The 18,228-nt window shown below is 53.0% G+C and overlaps 2 protein-coding genes across 7 annotated transcripts in view; both read left to right on the plus strand.

Annotated features, from left to right (window-relative positions):
- The window catches only part of Tcf25 (transcription factor 25), a 31,498-nt gene extending 18,382 nt beyond the window's left edge, over positions 1-13,116 (plus strand). For 2 of the 6 annotated variants that reach the window (XM_032887393.1, XM_032887396.1), the window contains 10 exons: positions 471-564; positions 1,921-2,013; positions 2,132-2,237; positions 4,173-4,332; positions 5,512-5,599; positions 6,502-6,660; positions 7,724-7,814; positions 8,433-8,512; positions 9,743-9,815; positions 10,181-11,028. In XM_032887393.1, coding sequence (XP_032743284.1) covers positions 471-564; positions 1,921-2,013; positions 2,132-2,237; positions 4,173-4,332; positions 5,512-5,599; positions 6,502-6,660; positions 7,724-7,814; positions 8,433-8,512; positions 9,743-9,815; positions 10,181-10,339 — 1,103 coding nt within the window. In that variant the 3' untranslated portion in view covers positions 10,340-11,028. Of the gene's footprint in view, positions 1-470; positions 565-1,920; positions 2,014-2,131; positions 2,238-4,172; positions 4,333-5,511; positions 5,600-6,501; positions 6,661-7,723; positions 7,815-8,432; positions 8,513-9,742; positions 9,816-10,180; positions 11,029-12,425 lie in introns of those variants that run through there. The other 4 variants (XM_032887394.1, XM_032887395.1, XM_032887397.1 and 1 more) reach the window with 4 other exon arrangements.
- Positions 13,117-16,416: 3,300 nt separating this feature from the next.
- On the plus strand, positions 16,417-17,370 carry Mc1r (melanocortin 1 receptor). The gene has a single exon (XM_032887674.1). It carries the CDS (start codon positions 16,417-16,419, stop codon positions 17,368-17,370), a length of 954 nt encoding a protein of 317 aa, XP_032743565.1.
- Positions 17,371-18,228: the final 858 nt, after the last annotated feature.

Genomic DNA, 18,228 nt, shown 5'->3' on the forward strand with positions numbered 1-18,228 from the left:
TCGAGTCCATGCAGCACGTGGCCCTAGCTTGGCTTCCTTCACTTCCTACCTCTTTTGTCCCTGCTGGAGCGTGTACCCTCCTTGTACCTGTTTGTTGCTTATAACACTCTATCTGTGTGTAGACCAGACCTTCTGTGTCTGTCACCAGTCGGCGGACATTTAGGTCGTTTCCTGGCTGTCGGAAACTGTGCCGCTGGGAATGTGCTTGTTGTTGAACAAGTGGGTATCTGGTGTGAACAGTCACAATCCCAGTTGTATGTCCTGGTGTAGGAAGCATTTCCCTCTGAAGCTTATGTTGCACTAAGGTAGAGCCATTCAGGAACGCCTGGGAAGTCTGTGTGTGCTGTCCCTCTTTCAGGGTCCCAGTTACATGACCTCTTTCCTCCCAGAACTTTCCTTGTGAGCTGTTAGAGGAGAGAGTTGTAATCATTGTGTCAGTAACACCGTCTTCTGATGTTTGTGGCCCACAGAGAGAGCCCTGTACAGCATGGAGTGTGCGTTCCACCCCTTGTTCAGCCTCACCAGTGGGACTTGCAGGCTGGATTACCGCAGACCTGAGAACAGGTGAGTCTGGTCCACCCTAGAGTGGGTAATGGGTACCCTCCAGTCACATGATGACTGATACGAGTTTAGTGGGAACAGTTGCTACAAGATTATCCTGTCCCTGAGTCCCTGAGGATGGATCAGGGCCCTGAAGGTCCAGGGTGCCTTTTACACTTTGATGTGTTGCCAGCTGAACTGCAGAGGGCTGGGCTGGCTCAAAGAACCAGCGTCAGACCGGTACAATTAAACATAAACCTGTACAACTTAGAAGTGAGCCTGACAGGCCTCAGGCCAGCGAGGTTAAAGTACGGCAGCGTGCTCTGTCGTGGTGTCTCCTGGTTGGTAAATCTGAGATGAGCACAGCGTAGCTTGACTTCAGCGATCACAGAGAGCACTCCCTTCCGGTCTTCTCTCAGCCCGAGCAGCCTCTGGTTTAGCCCAGGTGTGCCCTTCCATCCTTGAGACCGAGTGCTTTGCCTCTCTGCATATCCCTGGGCTGCCACAGCAGGCCTCCCCATTAGTCACAGCCATCGTCCACTCCTGCACTGAGTGCTGGGTTTGGATCTCCTCTGGTTCTGAGTATTTATTGCTTTTGTCTCTTCTAGTTAAACTCTTACTTCTTGGAAACAGGGTTCTAAGTTAAATCAACAAGATGACTTAAAGCCACCTAGCTTTATGAGTCCCTGTGCTATGACAACTGTTAAAATCTGAGCACAAGGGGTTGGGGATTTAGCTCAGGGGTAGAGCACTTGCCTAGGAAGTGCAAGGCCCTGGGTTCGGTCCCCAGCTTCCAAAAAAAAAAAAAAAAAAAAAAATCTGAGCACAAGTGAATATTAGAATTATACAGGTTTAATCACCTTCCCTTAAATGGAAATCAGTAAATAACTAGCTAGAAGACAGGTTTGCAAGCACAGAGGCATGGGCTGCAGTCTCAGCCCTGAGAGGTCAGCTTTGGTTATTACATAGGGAGTTTGGTGCCAGCCTGGGCTACATGTAATTGCCTCTCAAGAGACCAGAAAAGAAAGAAGAAAAAGGAGTCAGGAGTTTCACATACACTTGGTTATGGCCGAGCATGGGGCACCTCTGTATAGGTTTGGCATTCGGAAGTAGATCTCTTGAGCCAAGGAGTTCAAGGTCAGACTTGGCAACATAGTCAGATCCTGTCTAAAACCAGAAAAGCTCGATTCCTGTGTAAGTGCATCTGCAACTAATGGAGAACACATATTTCTTCTGGACACAGAGAGAGTTCACAAACACTCTGTCTGATCATGGAGGAAGTGCTGTCTTGACCCAGAAGAGACACAGTGCTGGGCCGTTCAGGCCATGCTCAGTTGCTTTTCTGTCACACTAACGCACAGGGAACTGTTTTCAATCTAGGAGCTTCTACCTGGCCCTCTACAAGCAGATGAGCTTCTTGGAGAAGCGTGGCTGCCCACGTACTGCACTGGAGTACTGCAAGCTCATCCTGAGGTAAGTACGCATGTTCACTGCATGGCCACCTGTGCTCAGCACAGACCTGCAGGGGCTCCAGCCATGACAACTTTTCCCTATCTCCCTTGGTCTCCACTCACCGTGCTGCCTCCGGAAGCCTTGAGCCAGATGAGGACCCCCTGTGCATGCTGCTGCTCATTGACCACCTGGCCTTGAGGGCCCGGAATTATGAGTACCTGATCCGCCTCTTCCAGGAGTGGGAGGTACGTGCCGTGGGCCCTGCCTTGAAGGTGCAGCTGTGCCTCCCTTTCCCTTTCTGTCCACACCGTGGATGTTTGGGGACAGTCTTAGGGTCAGATGCTGGGAGCCTGAGTCAGAGCTCAGGTAGACCCCAGGGCCTCCTGCCTTCTTGGCTTTCTTGTTAGTTTTGCTGAACAAGATCCAGTCTTCCTAGAGGTGCTCCAGCAGCCCTGTGAGAACCACTCTTCACAGACCTGCACCAGTTACGTGTGCAAAACAGTGGCACGAGTGGTGGTGAAAGGTTGGGGAGACCCCAGGACTCACTGTGGTCACACAGGAAGCAGTCATGAAGCAAGGCGCCATATGAAATTGACACACGAGCACCCTCAGCACACGGACTCATATTCTGTGGAAATCCTGGACAGACGGACAGGCAGACATAAAACCATAACCAGTCACTTGTGCCTTGCCAGGTTTGCATGGAAATAAAAATGGAGGGTGGACTGCACCACACTACCACCTGGCCCAGCTGCTGTGAATGCCCCACACACCTGGGGCTGATGGCCCCAGGAAATAACATGGATTTTGTAGTTCATGGCTGTGACATGTGTTGAAGTGACGCTTTCCGTTCATTGGGGTCGCTGCCATGCTTTACCATCAGCCTGCCATTCTCCGTAGTGCAGCCACTAGACACTTAGAGGAGAGCAGGGTCCCGTCAAAGCCACTGTTGGCTCTTGGAAAGGAGGGCTGCATGGGTTTGTGCTGCTTGCTTCCAGCAGGGCCTCATAAAGGAGTTGGTTTGTTTTTTCACAGTACATGTTTTCACATTAACTAAAAAGATAAATCATTGTAAGTTATTACTGCTTTGCATAGCTGGCCAGATTTTGCTTCTTGGGATCTAGTTTAACCCTGGAGCACAAGAACGCATGGCTGTAGGAGATGTCATGTGGGGCTGTAGGTGAGCTGTATGTAGAATTCTGTGATGATGACAGTTCCCAGGACAGAAGTGACCAAGACAGTGGCTGTCAGTAAAGTGCTCACTGTACAAGAATGAGGACCTGAGTTTGGATAACCAGAGCCCACATGAAAAGCAGGGCACAGTAATGTGTGATGTAGCCTAGTTATTGCAGGGACGGGGCAGGGGCACAGGCTAGCAAGTGCAGACAAATGCACGAGCTGCAGGTGTGGTGAGAGGCCTTGTCTCAAAACATAGAGGTGGAGAACCACAGAGCGGCTTGACAGGCAAAGCACTGACACCACGCCTGATGACCTGAGTTGGATCCTTAGAACCCACACATGGAAGGAAAGATCTGACTTCTGCAGGTTGTCCCCTGGCCTCTACACATGTGCCATGCTATGCATGTGTGCATGCACACCAAATAAGTAAATAAGGTCTAAATAAGGAAATAAAATTGCAGAAAGACCCCGTTATTGACCTTCAGCCTCTGCACTTGTAAACGTGTGTGCACCGTATATGCATGCACAGTAGAGACATATACAAATCAGCCTCTGCACTCATGTACACGTGTGTGCACCATACATGCATGCACAGTAGAGACATGTACAAGTCACTTGTCTTCTCAAAACAAAGAAGGGAGGGCACTGGGAAAGGCGTGTGAGTTAGGGGGAGTCAGACCTCTCTCCTGCTGAACTGACTTTGTGAGCTCTGCGCTGGCTTCCCTGCTTCCAGGGCTGACCTGCTAGGCCGGGGTATCTGACCTTAGAGGCCTGAGCCCACCTGCTGCTGTAGCATCCATCAGTCATCTAACTGGACTGATTCCTGCCCTTCTGGGTCCCTTTGTCTGTTCTGCATGGCGAAAATGGGTTTTCTTGTCTTAAGGTCAGAGGCCCAGGAGGAAGCAGCTGCGGGTTACGTGGTGTCCACTGCACATCTGTAAACCAAATGTTTTGTCTTTACAAGCTTGAGGCCTCAGACTTTGCTCCTTCACCCCTTACAGGCTCATCGGAACCTGTCCCAGCTCCCAAATTTTGCCTTCTCAGTTCCATTGGCGTATTTCCTTCTGAGTCAGCAAACAGACTTACCTGAGCACGAGCTCAGCTCTGCCAGGCAGCAGGCTTCCCTCCTGATACAGCAGGCGCTCACCATGTTCCCTGGAGGTGAGTGCCACCTCTTGTGGGGACAGCTTGTCTTCCTGGGGACTGAGTCTAGGTCACAGCCCTCTCCATACATAATGCAAAGATTGCATTCCCTTAATGGCCTGCTGACTCGGTGTAGCTCTAGTTAGACGGTAATCTCCTCACTTCAGTGAGCCTGCTACGAGTAAGGAGGTGTGAGAGGGGAGGGGCCAGCGTCTTCTCTGGGATGGGGAAGGGGGCTTTTTGCAGACACAGTGTGTTAGATAGCCTGTGGTACTAGAGGGAAAAAAGCAGAAGTAACCTCTGAAGAGGCCTGAGGCTAGCCCAAAGGCACTTCAGAGGGCACTGACTGGGAGGAGCCAGGAAGAAGCCCTGGTGCACTGCCCAGGCATCTCACAGGCGTGTGACCAGGAGCATACGGTGAGGGATATCTTGCCCAAATCTTTCCTAAGCGTGTACACAAAGTGACACTGACCTGTCACCTCAGGCAGAAATTCTATTTGGTGACCCAGTGAGGGTCAGTTCTGTCACTTAGAAGCTGCCTCTGCCATCCATGTAGCTTGCAGTGCCTTTTCTGTTGTGGACCAACTAGTGAGGCCGAGACTGGTAGTCCATGTGCTGTGCTGCAGAGTGGGCTCTCCCTCCTCACAGGACGATGCAGCATGAATGTGACCCGGGAAGTCAGGGGAGGCTGTGCTTGTCCTGGTAGAGCACCAGCATGTGAGCTGTTGAGAAAAGCTAGCGCAGGGGAACAGCACCACATGGAGAGAGCGCCAGGCTGGCTCTGGTGGCCTTCTGTCAGATCCTGGTCCTGTGGAGTCAGCTCTTACAGGGAGGGCAGTCAACCCCCCTCTCTCTAGTCTGTCTTCAAGTCAAACCGTCATATAATTAAAGTGTACAGCCATCTATGCTTGGAGGTGACAGATAAGGGTACAGATGTGACAAACAAGTCAGCAGGACATGCATCCTCCATACATCCACTTCCCGAGAGTTTAGAGGTGCCTTGGAGCCCAGTGTGAGAGACCAGCCTACGTATGAATTTTGTAATGGTGATCAGAAATGTCTCCTTGAATGCCCAGCTTCCTTTACCTTCAGAACCCCTAGGAGTATAGATGACAGCTACCGTCCAGTGTCTCTTGTCGTTTGCTGTGAGACTGGACAAGGGCTGCAGGATCCACGGAACCTTTGCTTCCTTTGCAGTTCTTATGCCATTGCTGGAGTATTGCAGTGTACGACCTGACGCCACAGTCTCAAACCACCGCTTCTTTGGGCCGGATGCCGAGATCAGGTACAGAGTCCTGCAGATGTGAGAGAGACTGTAGGGTCTGCTCCCTGGAGTCCTGCAGATGTGAGAGAGACTGTAGGGTCTGCTCCCAGATGTGGACTGTAGGGTCTGCTCCCTGGAGTCCTGCAGATGTGAGAGAGACTGTAGGGTCTGCTCCCTGGAGTCCTGCAGATGTGAGAGAGACTGTAGGGTCTGCTCCCTGGAGTCCTGCAGATGTGAGAGAGACTGTAGGGTCTGCTCCCTGGAGTCCTGCAGATGTGAGAGAGACTGTAGGGTCTGCTCCCTCACCCTTAAAAGAGAGTATCCTGTTCTGGGGGGTGCCTGCACATCTAGAGTAGCAGATGATCGCCCTGGAACCACATCCATGTGCAGGGCATCTCCCTTCTGTGGGCGGGTGAGCAGCTGCCAGTCTAAAGAGTGCGGTTCACAGGATGCTTCCTTAGAAGAGCGTGGTCAGGGCATGAAGCCAGGAGGCTTAACCCATGGGACGAGTAGGACGTGGCGGAGCTTGTGACCTTCAGAGTTATCAACTTTCCCCAGATTTCTGTACTGTCCCATTTCTCAGAAACAAGGAAAAACACAGAAAAAGATGTGTCATGTGGTGACTGCCACCCTTCTGCAAGTTCCCAGTCAGCAGTCGTAGGCTGGCCTTTGGTGCTCTCTGCACAGAAACAGAAACGTATATGCATTTGTGTCTCTTCTCACCTTGCTGTCGAGTGACTTCCAGTACTGAGTACTCAGTAACTCAAGCTGTGAGAAGTGTGCTCAGCCCCTCAGACGGTGGAATGTCCCTGTGGCACCTGAGGGGTAGCCTCCTTTACTCCAAGGCTCTAGACTTTTCCTGGAAATCCCTTTGTCTACCATGGAGCTCTGAGAAAGGTCCACTTCAACCCTTCTTTTCACAGCCAGCCTCCTGCCCTGAGCCAGCTGGTGAGTCTGTACCTTGGGAGGTCACACTTTCTTTGGAAAGAGCCCGCCATCATGAGCTGGCTGGAGGAAAATGTCCACGAAGTTCTGGAAGCAGTGGATTCTGGAGACCCTGCCGTGGAGGCCTGTGAGAACAGGTGAGCCAGGCCTGACAGGCACGTCAGAACCTCGCTCAGGGAGGGCGCCCTGCTGGCTCAGTCCCTTCTGCGTGCCCTCCTGGGCCTTTATCACATACACTGGGCCTCAGATTTCAGTTTAGCTTTTGAAGGAGCCACCAGCGGTTCTGAGCAGTGGCTGCTGTTGTCCACACAGGAGTGAAGGTGTCTGGCTTGTTGGTTTGTTTGTTTTTCTGCTCTGTTTCCATATTTCTATGGTGATTGCTTTCCTTGTCCTTCTTGACACACATTGGAGACAAAAGGCAACCAGAGCAGCCTGCTGACTCTGTCCCTCTGTGGGCTTCTGTGACTTAGAGCTCATATGCAGCGTTTGAGAAGCAGCAGTCCTGTCCCATCCTGTCCTTCCCTTCCCCTCCCCTCCCCTCTCTTCCCTTCCCCTCCCTTCCCTCCCCTCTCTTCCCTTCCCCTCCCCTCCCCTCTCTTCCCTTCCCTTCCCTTTTCTTTTCCCCCCATTTGTGCAGCTTTGCTCGTGGTCTTCATGAGCGTCCCAGCTCCCGGGGCAGCTTCAGCCAGGCTGACTGGTTCTGAGGGCTCTGCTGTGTCCTAGCTGTGTCACCTCCCTGAACCAGGGAAAGGAGGTCCACAAGGACAAACTCTGGGCTGTCGGGGGTGGGGGTGGGGGTTTCTCCTCCAGCCCTCTCAGTCTCCTGAATGCTGTCTGGGCTAGCTTGCCTCCCCTGCACTGCTTCTCCGTTCCATGCCAGCAGGAGGCAATCCCCACACAGTAGCTAGCGGTAAGGGCTAGCACACCCACACCCAGGGATCCATTGTGGACACTCATTTTAGTGTCTCACCAGACAGCTATCCTCACTTTTACCTCAGGGATGAAGGGGCCAAGGCAGAGCTTGCTTTCAGAGTCCACTTTCGCCACAGAGCTGTGGGCTGTGGGCAGCTTCAGCCAAGAGCGACACGGGAGCTTACCAGAAGGCAGACAAGCCAGTGCGCACTGGGCTCTCCAGGCTGGGTAACTCAGCCTTTGTACTGTGAGCCCCACTTGACCTGCTTTTGTCTGCTCTGGCCTCAGGCGGAAAGTGCTGTACCAGCGTGCACCCAGAAACATCCACCGCCATGTGATCCTGTCTGAGATCAAGGAGGCTGTCGCTGCCCTACCCTCGGTAAGACGGGTGTGGAAGTGTGTGCTGGTCATAGTATAGCTACCCACGGGTCGGCCTGCATGCCATGTGGGCTGGAACCGGTGTGTCCCCGTAGCCAGTTTCTCTGGGCCTTCCTCGCCCTGTCACTGCCCGGGTGAGCTATTCCAGCATGGTGTCACGACTTCTGTGACAGACCTAGGTCTTCCTCACAGAACCCTGCAGGAGTTGATGTAATGCACCTCTGCAGCAGAACTTCGCCTCTGCTCTCACAGATCCCTGTGTTTGGCACTCTGGGGTGTGGCCAAGGCTGGATCAGTTGGGGAACCAGCAGCTCAGTGGGACCCAGTGGCTCTCACCATGCCTAGACCATGGTCTACAGTCAGGACAGTCACTGGTGACATAAGCACAGATAGTGCCACCTGCGTAAAGTACCTTTTGCCCTACGTCCCATTGACTGGGACAAAATGTCACATGTTCCCCTGACTGTTCTCTGGGAGACCGTTCAACCCAGCCATCTCTGTCAGTGTAGTCACTGCCTCCCGGCAGACAGGTCAGTCTGAGGTGAGTCCAGCTGAAGCTTGGGAAGGCAGAGGCTGCCAGCACTGCTCCAGAATCTCTGTTTTGTGTCCCCTCTTAAAGGATGTGACCACACAGTCTGTTATGGGGTTTGACCCTCTGCCTCCCGTGGACACCATCTACTCCTACGTCAGACCGGAGAGGTACTGTCCCTGCTTTGTCTTCAGACCCACACGAGCCCACTTTGGTACTTTGGGGCTCACTGGAACTGCCCATCCAGACCAGAAGGAAAATGGCAAACACAGGCCAAACGGGCCAGTCCACTCAGGAGTAGGAGAAACAGTGTATCAGACCTGACTTCCCCAAAGGTCTGAGCACTCCCCTGTAGGTTTTGTAGCAAGTAGAGAAGGCAGAATAAGAAGCCACCTCTGACGAGCTGCACTGTGCACACAGCAGATACCAAACCTAGAACCAGAGATGGTCCCATTTCTGTAGAACCTGTGGGAAATGCCTAAGAAGGACATGCCTCACTAGGGAGTGACAGTCACCTGCTTTGCAGAAAGGTGTGCTCCAACCAGACAAAGGGTGGCAGCTGGTCCTCTGCTGTGTGCAAACCGTCTTCCAAGAGCACAGTGTAAGGTCCAGTGAGCGCTGAAGGAAGGCCCCTGTGGCTGTGCAGAGAAGCGGGTAGTGGGCCAAGCACTAACATGGACGTGCCTGCCTCACAGGCTGCGTTGCATGGGGGCAGTTGTTAGAATCTGGGTGGTGAAAGAGCTCGCTTCCCTTCCCTCCTGGCCCTCACTGCTGCCCTGCCTGGACCCATTGCTCCCATGTCTGTCTCAGGTATTAAGTAGAGGTTCCCATTAAAGGTTTAGGTTAATCCGAGAGTTTTCAATGGGCTCAGAAACATCCTAACAGGCTGTCATAGCCCAGCCATTCTAGCCTTGTGCTGTGCTCATGGAGTCCCCGATGCACGTGTGACCACACTGCTGTAGAACTGTGCCGTGGCCGGTGCAGGGAACCCTCCGTGATGCCCTAACCTTTCCTGCCTGACCCGTCTTCCCCAGCCATCACATACTGTAGTCACCTGTTTTCTCTCCATGTGACCCAGCAGACGAGGTCCCAGCTTCCCTTGTTGAAACTTGGGCAGGCTAGCATAGCAGTCAGCATTGCCACCCCCAGATCCTGATGTGCAGGTTAGGGCCCGGAGCCTGAGTTCCATTCAAAGGCTGCCTGTCCCCAGCAGTTAGGAGACTGGGTAGGGACAGCTGACAAGGGCTGGAACCCCACAGTGTCTGTTAACCTTCATTTTCTGACCCCTTCCTTCCTTCGTTCCTCCCTCCCTCCCTCCCTCCCTCCCTCCTCCCTCCCCCCCCCCTCCCTCCTCCCTCCTCCCTCCCTCCCTCCCTTCCTTCCTTCCCTTTTACTTTCAGGCTGAGTCCAGTCAGCCACGGAAACACAATCGCCCTCTTCTTCCGGTCATTATTGCCAAATTACACCACAGAGGTATGTTGATTGAGCACATTGGTCTTCCCCTCCCAAGTTAACATGGGTGATCCCGCTCAGGGGAGGCGAGGCGGCTGAGGCTGTCCTGCCTGTGTGCCTGTGGCACCACGCTTGCCAGTGGGGACTCTGCCTGCTGGAATCGCATAGCCATTCTGAGGTGAGTGGTGTGAGAGGCGCTCGGCATCACGGTAGGTCGGCTTTGGCTAAGTGAGTGCATCTGGCTTTCTTTCTAGAGCTGCTTCTCCTGAGCAGGGACTTTGGGAGGGGACAGGCTCAGTCCTAGGGGCCTGAGTTGCCTCAGCCGCTGAACCCAGGGTCCCAAGTCTATCCACACAGTCCCCACTTAGATATGTCTCATTGTTCAGGGGGAGAGGCTGGAGGAAGGAGTGGCCGGGGGTCCGAACCGCAATCAAGGCTTGAACAGGCTGATGTTGGCCGTGCGTGACATGATGGCCAACTTCCACTTCAACGACCTGGAGGTGCCTCGGGAGGACAATCCTGAGGGCGAGGGGGACTGGGACTGAACTGTTCAGACACTGTGCCCAGAGCTGTGCAATCATGTTCCTGATTTCGTTTCTGGTTGGAGTTAACCAGTTCCCGAGTAGAAATGCTGACCATGCCATCACGTGTGTTTTTTTCTCCCTCTAAATGGAGTGGGTTATGCTCTGTGAGTGAGCGTCCTCCAGTGTCCTCGGAAATAGCCCCAGAAGCCGTGAGCCCCACACTGAATGAACCATGTGCCTCACACTTTGGAGTTGGTAACATGGTGCAGAGAAGGGTTGTCCCCGAGTCCACAGTACCAGGACCCTACCAGCTCCTTGCTAAGGGCACTGAACCTTCACACATGCTACACCCACCATGTTGGCAGTGCTGGGGTCAAACCCAGGGCCTGGCACACAATCTACCACTGAATGACAGTCCCAGCCTGAGAATCTTACTAGAAAACTTGGAGGGCTGGAAATGTGTCTCAGCTAGTAGACTGTTTGCTTCGTGTGCACAACCCTTAGGATTTGATCTCCAGCACAGCACAAACCAGCGGTGTGAATGTTCATGTGTACTCAGCACCCAAGCACAGAGCGCAACAAGAGGATTAAGAGTTCAGAACCATCCTCTGCTATAGTGAGCTCAGAGCCGGTCATAGTTCCATGAGATCCCATCTCAACAAAGGGTTGGGGCATGAGGGGCCTAGAATAGAAAGAGAAGTAAAAAAAAAGTTTGAAGCAGGAAATTGTCCTAAGCAGGTAAGAAATACTTTACAGAGATTAAAGGTGATCTAGGGATGAGTGGAGAACCCTGACCAAGAACCCCAGTCCAATGGCGGGGACGGACGAAGACTACAGCCAGGCAAGGCCTGAGGCCCGTGTCTCATAAGCCATCTGTCTGTGGAAAGATCCAGGCTGCTGAGGTTACAGGCTGTCAGGTCTCTCTGGGCAGTGCTGAGGGTTTGCACCCCAGCAGAGGCTGGAGGAGGCACCCATGGGCTCTTGTCTGGGAGCAGGGTCTTAGCTGTGTGAGGGCCAGTGAGGGCTCCTAAGCCTTGGTCCAATGATGCCTTCCTGGGAGTCTACATGTTTCCGATATCACTGGATGATTTACTATGGAGTAGGAACAAATAAAGCATGATCTAGGAGTGTCCTGAGCTATCACAATGGCTCAGTGAGTATAGGCACTGGCTGCGTCCAATCCCCAGGCCTCCCATGGTGGACAGTGAGAGCCAACTCCTGTAGCTTGTCCTCTGACCTCCACACACATGCACATGTGCACACCGACAGAAATACACCCAAGAAATGGAAAAGGGATGGCTTGGGTTAAAGCACTGTGCAGAGGACCAGGCTGGGAACTTAAGCACACATGGTAGGTGACTCATAACTACCCATAATTCCAGCTCCAGCGAACAAACAAGGACATAGAAATTAAGAAAAATACTTTTAGGGGTTGGGGATTTAGCTCAGTGGTAGAGCGCTTGCCTAGAAAGTGCAAGGCCCTGGGTTCGGTCCCCAGCTCCGGGAAAAAGAAAAGAAAAGAAAAAAAAAAAAAAAGGTTTTAACAGGTGCTCTGGGGCAAGGGGTCCTAGATGTGACTGAGCAGGGTCCCAGAGCACTGCCCCTTCTACAGGATATCAAGGGCTGACTGGTACCCATCTATAGTCAGCCTATGTGTCATAGCCCATTTCTAAGTTGGCCATTTGCAGGAGGGACTCCGTGTTCAACATGCATTCTTGGTAAGAGGTCACAGGTCACAGGTCACATGAATTGGTGCTGCATCTCTGTGTTTTTCTCCAGCATGAGTTGGCAAGGCCATGAAGTCTGGATGCAGGTTCTGCTACTTTTGCTCGTGGGTCAGCAGGACCTGGGGAAGGCAGGCCTGAGGGGCATAGCTCCTACCATTTGCCTACCCACTCCTGGGTTTGGTGGGATGGTCATACCCTGTCCCAGGGAGGGTTACTGCGGAGATGGTCCTAACTCAGTGTGTAAATCCCGGTTTCCGAGTTGGAATGCCCTGTGGTGAGTTTGAGCTGAGGGGAGGAGGGAGGGATTGCCTAGGAATGGGGTGTGTTCTGGAAATGACAAGCAAGCACAGAAAACCTGGCATCCTGCCTCTTCCTTTCAGCAGCTGTAAGTCCATCCAGATGAGGATGTGACATCTGGAGCTGCAGCAGCTGTTCTGCAACCTCGAGACAACACATTCCAAAATGAAGAGTCACACTCTAGAAACAGTGAAGCAGAGGATGCCCTAGGCCTTCGGAACCGTCCCACCTCCAGGCCTGTCTCCTGAGAGGCCGTCGATGGTCAGCCTCAGCCTCAGAACTGTTGCTCAGACTTTCAACTGAATCCATTTCTAATGGTGAAAAATAAAACCAGTCCCTCACACCATCTGTGGATCATCATCGGGAAAAGTAACTTTTTGAGACAGGGTCTCACTGTGTAGCCCGTAGTGGCCTGGAGCTTGCTCTGTAGACCAGGCTGCCCTTGCTCTGTAGACCAGGCTGGCCTCAGATCAGCCTGCCTCTGTCTCCCAAATGTTAGGATTAAAAGAGTGTACCACCACACCTAACCTGCATGTCATCGAAACAGCTTTAAAGTCTGGCCTGTCGCCCAGGTAGGGGCGATAGTGTATCCCGCTCCTCCCGCTCCTCCCTGGTCCCTCCTCAGTCTCACAAGAGGTGCCTGCCTATGTGTCCTGTGCAGAATTGTGGGTCCTTTGTGCATTTCCATGTAGTCAGGGAGAAAACTTGTTCGTTGCCTCTCAGAGAAAGTTCAGAAGAAATGAAAGACTTTCAAACAAAGACATGGTGACATGGCCTTTTTAACTTTTTTTTTTTTTTTTTTAATGTGTGTGGGTGTTTGCCTGAATGTGTGTCTGTGTACCTTGTACATGCCCACAGAAACCAGAAAAGGATATACAAAAAGGCTGTTGGATACCTTGGAACTGGAGTCACAGTATTTCTTTTTCCGTTCTCTTTTTTGTTGTTTGTATATTTTGAGACAGGATTTCTCTGTAGCTCTGATTGTCCTGTCCTGGAACTTGCACTGTAGGTAAGGCTGGCCTCGAACTCACAGAGATCTGCCTCCTGAGTGCCCAGATTAAAGGCATGCGCTACCATGGCCCAGCTCTCACAAACATTTCTTAGTCACCTTGTGGATGCTGAAAACCAGACCTGTGTCCTCTGGAAGAACAGCCAGTGCTGTTCACCCCCAAGCCGCCTAAGGCATGGGATCCAGAGCCAGAAGGGACATGTCTATTGCCTGAGGGCTTTGCAGATCTAAGGACAGCACTGAGCCTCTCTCCAGTGGAATGCAGGCTGCTCTGCCTCCTGGAGAGCTGCCCCCTTGGCAGTCTGCAGGTAGTGCCCCCTGCTAAGCAGGTTCTCAGTCCTCTGTGCCATTTTTCAGGTATTTCTCCCAGGAACACTGAGAAGTCAACCTTGAAGCATGTGTGGGGCCAAGGATAGCTGGCCCCAGCCGACCCCAGCACAGCACGAGCTGGCTTTCCCAGCACTGCTTCACTGTTCCCTTCTCTGGAGGTTCTAGCAGTTGTAACATCACCATCCAAATGAGTCCCACGGCGTGCATGGTCACCCTCCTCAACACTCATCAGCAGGGGCTTGCCAGAGAGGATGTGGCTGCCTGTGCCAGAGACCGTTTGGTTCTCCCACCCTTTGAAGTTAGATTGTCCGGAGGGTAAACTGTGCTTGTCTCAAAGAGTTCATTCTGAAGCCAGAAATACCAGCATCTCTGAAATGTGATGGCACGGAAAGTTAGGGCAGGGGACACTCAGTCTTTCATGTCCCAGAAGTAAAAAGAAAAGTTGAAGGAGGCCTAGGCATCGTGTGGCCTCAGAGGCTAGCCACGCCCTAGACCCGCACACCTCCACAGCCATGGCTGTGGCCAGCCCTTCAGACTTGAGACCTCCACCAGAAGCAGAATAAGGCACAAGTTGTAGGTGGCAGGCAGCTGTTCAGGCGTCTGTGGAAGCTTGGGACACTCGGGACAACACAGGGTCTCTCTCATCCTCTGTCCCTCTAACACGGGACACCCGAGGGCGTGAACAGTTTGTGAGACAGGTCCACCAGCGGTGTGGAAGGTGGCTCGGCTGGATCTGTTAAAGCGGAAGGCACACCTGCCTCGTGCCTGCAGTCTTCTGGTGGCATTCAGCATGAGCACGTGCTAGACGGTGTACAAGACACCGAGGTGGCTTAGTGTGCACAGAGTCTAAGCTGGAAGACTCTGCTCTACGTAATGTTCCGAAATAGACCTTAGTCCTGAGGCCCAGGGAAGGCCCAGCATAACTCTGGTGTAAGTTGTGTCGTATTTATTGATCCGGGAAAGTAGACCTGACCACGCTCTGCTTGGAGGCTGTCACTTCTGTTTGTCATTCACTGCAGGGTTGTTAAAAAGGTAAGTGGAGCAAAGGTCTGTAACAAGGTTACATAGTGAGACCCTGTCTCAAGACAACAGAAATGACTGTTACAAACACTGAAAGGGCCTCCAGCTAAATCCCGCCCAAGTCCACCGCTGCCTTTTTTTTTTTAATTCATTTATTTTATGTATATGAATACACCATAGCTGTCTTCAGACACACCAGAAGAGGGCATCGGATCCCACTACAAGGAGTTGTGAGCCACCATGTGGTTGCTGGGAATTGAACTCAGGACCTCTGGAAGAGCAGTCAGTGCTCTTAACCTCTGAGCCATCTCTCCAGCCCCACCGCTGCCTTAAGTTATTCTCCTCACCTGTTTGCAGAAGGCGACATCCTGTGCCAATGAGACAGCATTGGGTACCATGGAGAGAGCCCAGCAGCAGCCAAGGGTGGGTTGATACCAGCACTGCGTGCTCTCCTGACCACTGAAGAGTCACATGCCCAGCTGCTGGCCCACAGAGGCTGGAGACAGACATCTGCCCTGATGTGGTTCCTAGCTCCAGGGCTGGCATGTGCTTCCACAGCGGAAACGAGACTCCTCAAGGGAAGGGTTGGGAGCAAGGGGCATGAGAGTAAGAAGACAGGATGTGACTGTGACCAAAGCATGCTGGTAAATATAGCCTTTGGATCCCCTCTGGTCAGTCAGCTCCCAGAAACTGTGAAGTTTCCCTCCACACCCAGAACTGTAGCTAAGGGAGGCTTTAGCAAGCTTGGGGCCATGAAGGACATAAGGTAGTGTCAGCCCTGCCAGAGCTCTTCTGAGCCCACTGGTATGGGGCTACTTCCTGCCTCGGCCCAGCCCCTAACACTACCTTGAAGTCAGTATTGCTGCACGAACACAGCTTCAGCTTCAGGTAGAAATGCCACTGTCATGCTTCTAACGGAGAGTGTGAGTGATGGTGGGAGGCAGGGGGCCTCATTCACAGGCAGCGCAGCATGGGAGTGGAAGGAGGTTTTGGACGACTCAGGAAAGTGATTTTTGAGATGGGTTTGGAAGTTTAGGTAGGGCTACACAGGGCAGGTTCTATCTAGTGAGGCTGGATGCCTGAAAGGGATTGTCAAGTCACAGGGGCTTTGAACCCAAAAGGGAGACGCAAGACCCGGGGTTGGAGTCTGAAGCTAGGTTTTCCAGTTTCTCCTTGCTACTTATGCCCCCTAGAGGCAGTCTAGGGTGCTGGGACACTCGCACATGCCCATCATGTGGCTACCCTCAGAAGGAGGGGCTCCAGGGACAGTTAAAAGATTCAGAGAAAGGCATTCTTCCCCAGACCTCAGCCTACCCTGGCTTGGCGAGGCAAGGGACCGGACAGATATCAGAGGCAAGGAACCGAGAAGTTGGAGGTGTCAAGTTTAGAAATGTCTCTACCTGAGCCACTTGGGGAGAGACATGGGGAGCAGCAGAAAGCTAAGGTCCTTCACACTGGCAGTGAGACTCCGTGAGTAGAGCTCAGGGTCCTAGCCAGGAAGTGTCTAGACTGCCTATGCCATGCCTAGGCTGACCTGTCCAGGCAGACAGAACACAAGGGTGAAGGAACATCGGAGCATGCCCGTATGGAAAGAGGAAGGTCTGGGGAATGTCAGAGACCCCTGACAACAACATGAGCTGAGTCGGAAACTGGAAGGCTGATACCATCTGGAGCTACAGCCTCCACGGACTGCTTCCTACTTCCGGAACAAGACTATGCCCACTCAGGGGCCCCCGAAGAGGCTTCTGGGTTCTCTCAACTCCACTTCCATCACCACCCCTCACCTCGGACTGGCCACCAACCAGACAGGGTCTTGGTGCCTGCATGTGTCTATCCCAGATGGCCTCTTCCTCAGCCTGGGGCTGGTGAGCCTGGTGGAGAACGTGTTGGTTGTGGTAGCCATCACCAAAAACCGCAACCTGCACTCGCCCATGTATTACTTCATCTGCTGTCTGGCCCTGTCTGACCTGATGGTGAGCGTGAGCATTGTGCTGGAGACCACTATCATCCTGCTGCTGGAGGCAGGCATCCTGGTGGCCCGCGCGGCTCTGGTGCAGCAGCTGGACAACGTCATCGACGTGCTCATCTGTGGCTCCATGGTGTCCAGTCTCTGCTTCCTGGGTGTCATCGCCATAGACCGCTACATCTCCATCTTCTATGCGCTGCGTTACCACAGCATTGTGACACTGTCCCGGGCACGAAGGGCCGTCGTGGGCATCTGGGTGGTCAGCATTGTCTCCAGCACCCTCTTCATCACCTACTACAAACACACGGCCGTCCTGCTCTGCCTCGTCACTTTCTTCCTAGCCATGCTGGCACTCATGGCAATTCTGTATGTCCACATGCTCTCTCGAGCGTGCCAGCATGCTCAGGGCATTGCCCAGCTCCACAAAAGGCGGCACTCCATCCGACAAGGCTTCTGTCTGAAGGGCGCCGCCACCCTTACTATCCTTCTGGGGATTTTCTTCCTGTGCTGGGGCCCTTTCTTCCTGCACCTCTCACTCATCGTTCTCTGCCCTCAGCACCCCACCTGCAGCTGCATCTTCAAGAACTTCAACCTCTTCCTCATCCTCATTATCCTCAGCTCCATCGTCGACCCCCTCATCTACGCTTTTCGAAGCCAGGAGCTCCGCATGACACTCAAGGAGGTGCTGCTGTGCTCGTGGTGAGCAGAGAAGTGGCTTTCGGTCTCACGGCCAGGGTGCTGGGCAGAGGGTGACAGTGATATCCAGTGGCCCACATCCTGTTGAGATCACAGGTACTCATCCCTTCCTGATCTCCCTTTGTCTAAGGGTGGACTGGATGAACTTTAAAATAGAAACACAATGTGCCCGGGGCCAGGAGAAAGGGTAGCTGTGACTGCAGGGTCACCCAGGGCGGCCATGGGAAGTGGAGGAAACAGGGATGGGGATTCTAGCCCTGGGCAAGGGTCAAACCATAGGCTACTGGAGAGCGTCACCTCTCCACACTGACAAGGCAACCCCTACTCAGCCCTTCGGGTCATTCAGCTTGGGCCCTCTGCTGCTGGGACAGACAGGAAGTCTCTAAGTTAAAAGAATGACAGACAAGAGCTGTGGTGGAACATTCTTTCTGGAGGAGGCTTCTGATAGGAAGATTTGTGGCCACAAAAACCCAGCCAGAGCCATGCCGTAGACTGCTTAAGGAAGTGAGGCCCCTCCTCAACACACGGACCAGAATTGTAAAATGTGCATCTTGAACAAGGGACCTGCCCATTTGCACAAGCGGTGTGGGACTGACCTAAAGACCCGTAGTACGCCTCATGGGAATCCAAAGAGGTGGGGACCCAGCTGCCCAAACCCACAGGCTACTGTTTCAAGTGCCTCCTCTGGCCTCAGGAGGGACTGTTGGCTTATCACTGACCACAGCCTGTGGCTCTGAGCCAGGACGCAGTTGAAATGCTAAGGTCGGATGGAGCCTCTTCATCTTCCCTAGCTCTCTCCAGAAGCTGAAGTTTGGGTGGGAGGACAGGGAGAGGAGTCGGTTAGGGAGAGGTGAGTCTCAGAGGC

The sequence above is a fragment of the Rattus rattus genome, chromosome 17 (genome assembly GCF_011064425.1).
Source record: "Rattus rattus isolate New Zealand chromosome 17, Rrattus_CSIRO_v1, whole genome shotgun sequence".
Classification (NCBI taxonomy): domain Eukaryota; kingdom Metazoa; phylum Chordata; class Mammalia; order Rodentia; family Muridae; genus Rattus; species Rattus rattus.

What these genes read in the sequence shown, in the direction of transcription:
- Mc1r (XM_032887674.1), top strand. Translation starts at nt 16,417, where the DNA reads ATGCCCACTCAGGGGCCCCCGAAGAGGCTTCTGGGTTCTCTCAACTCC.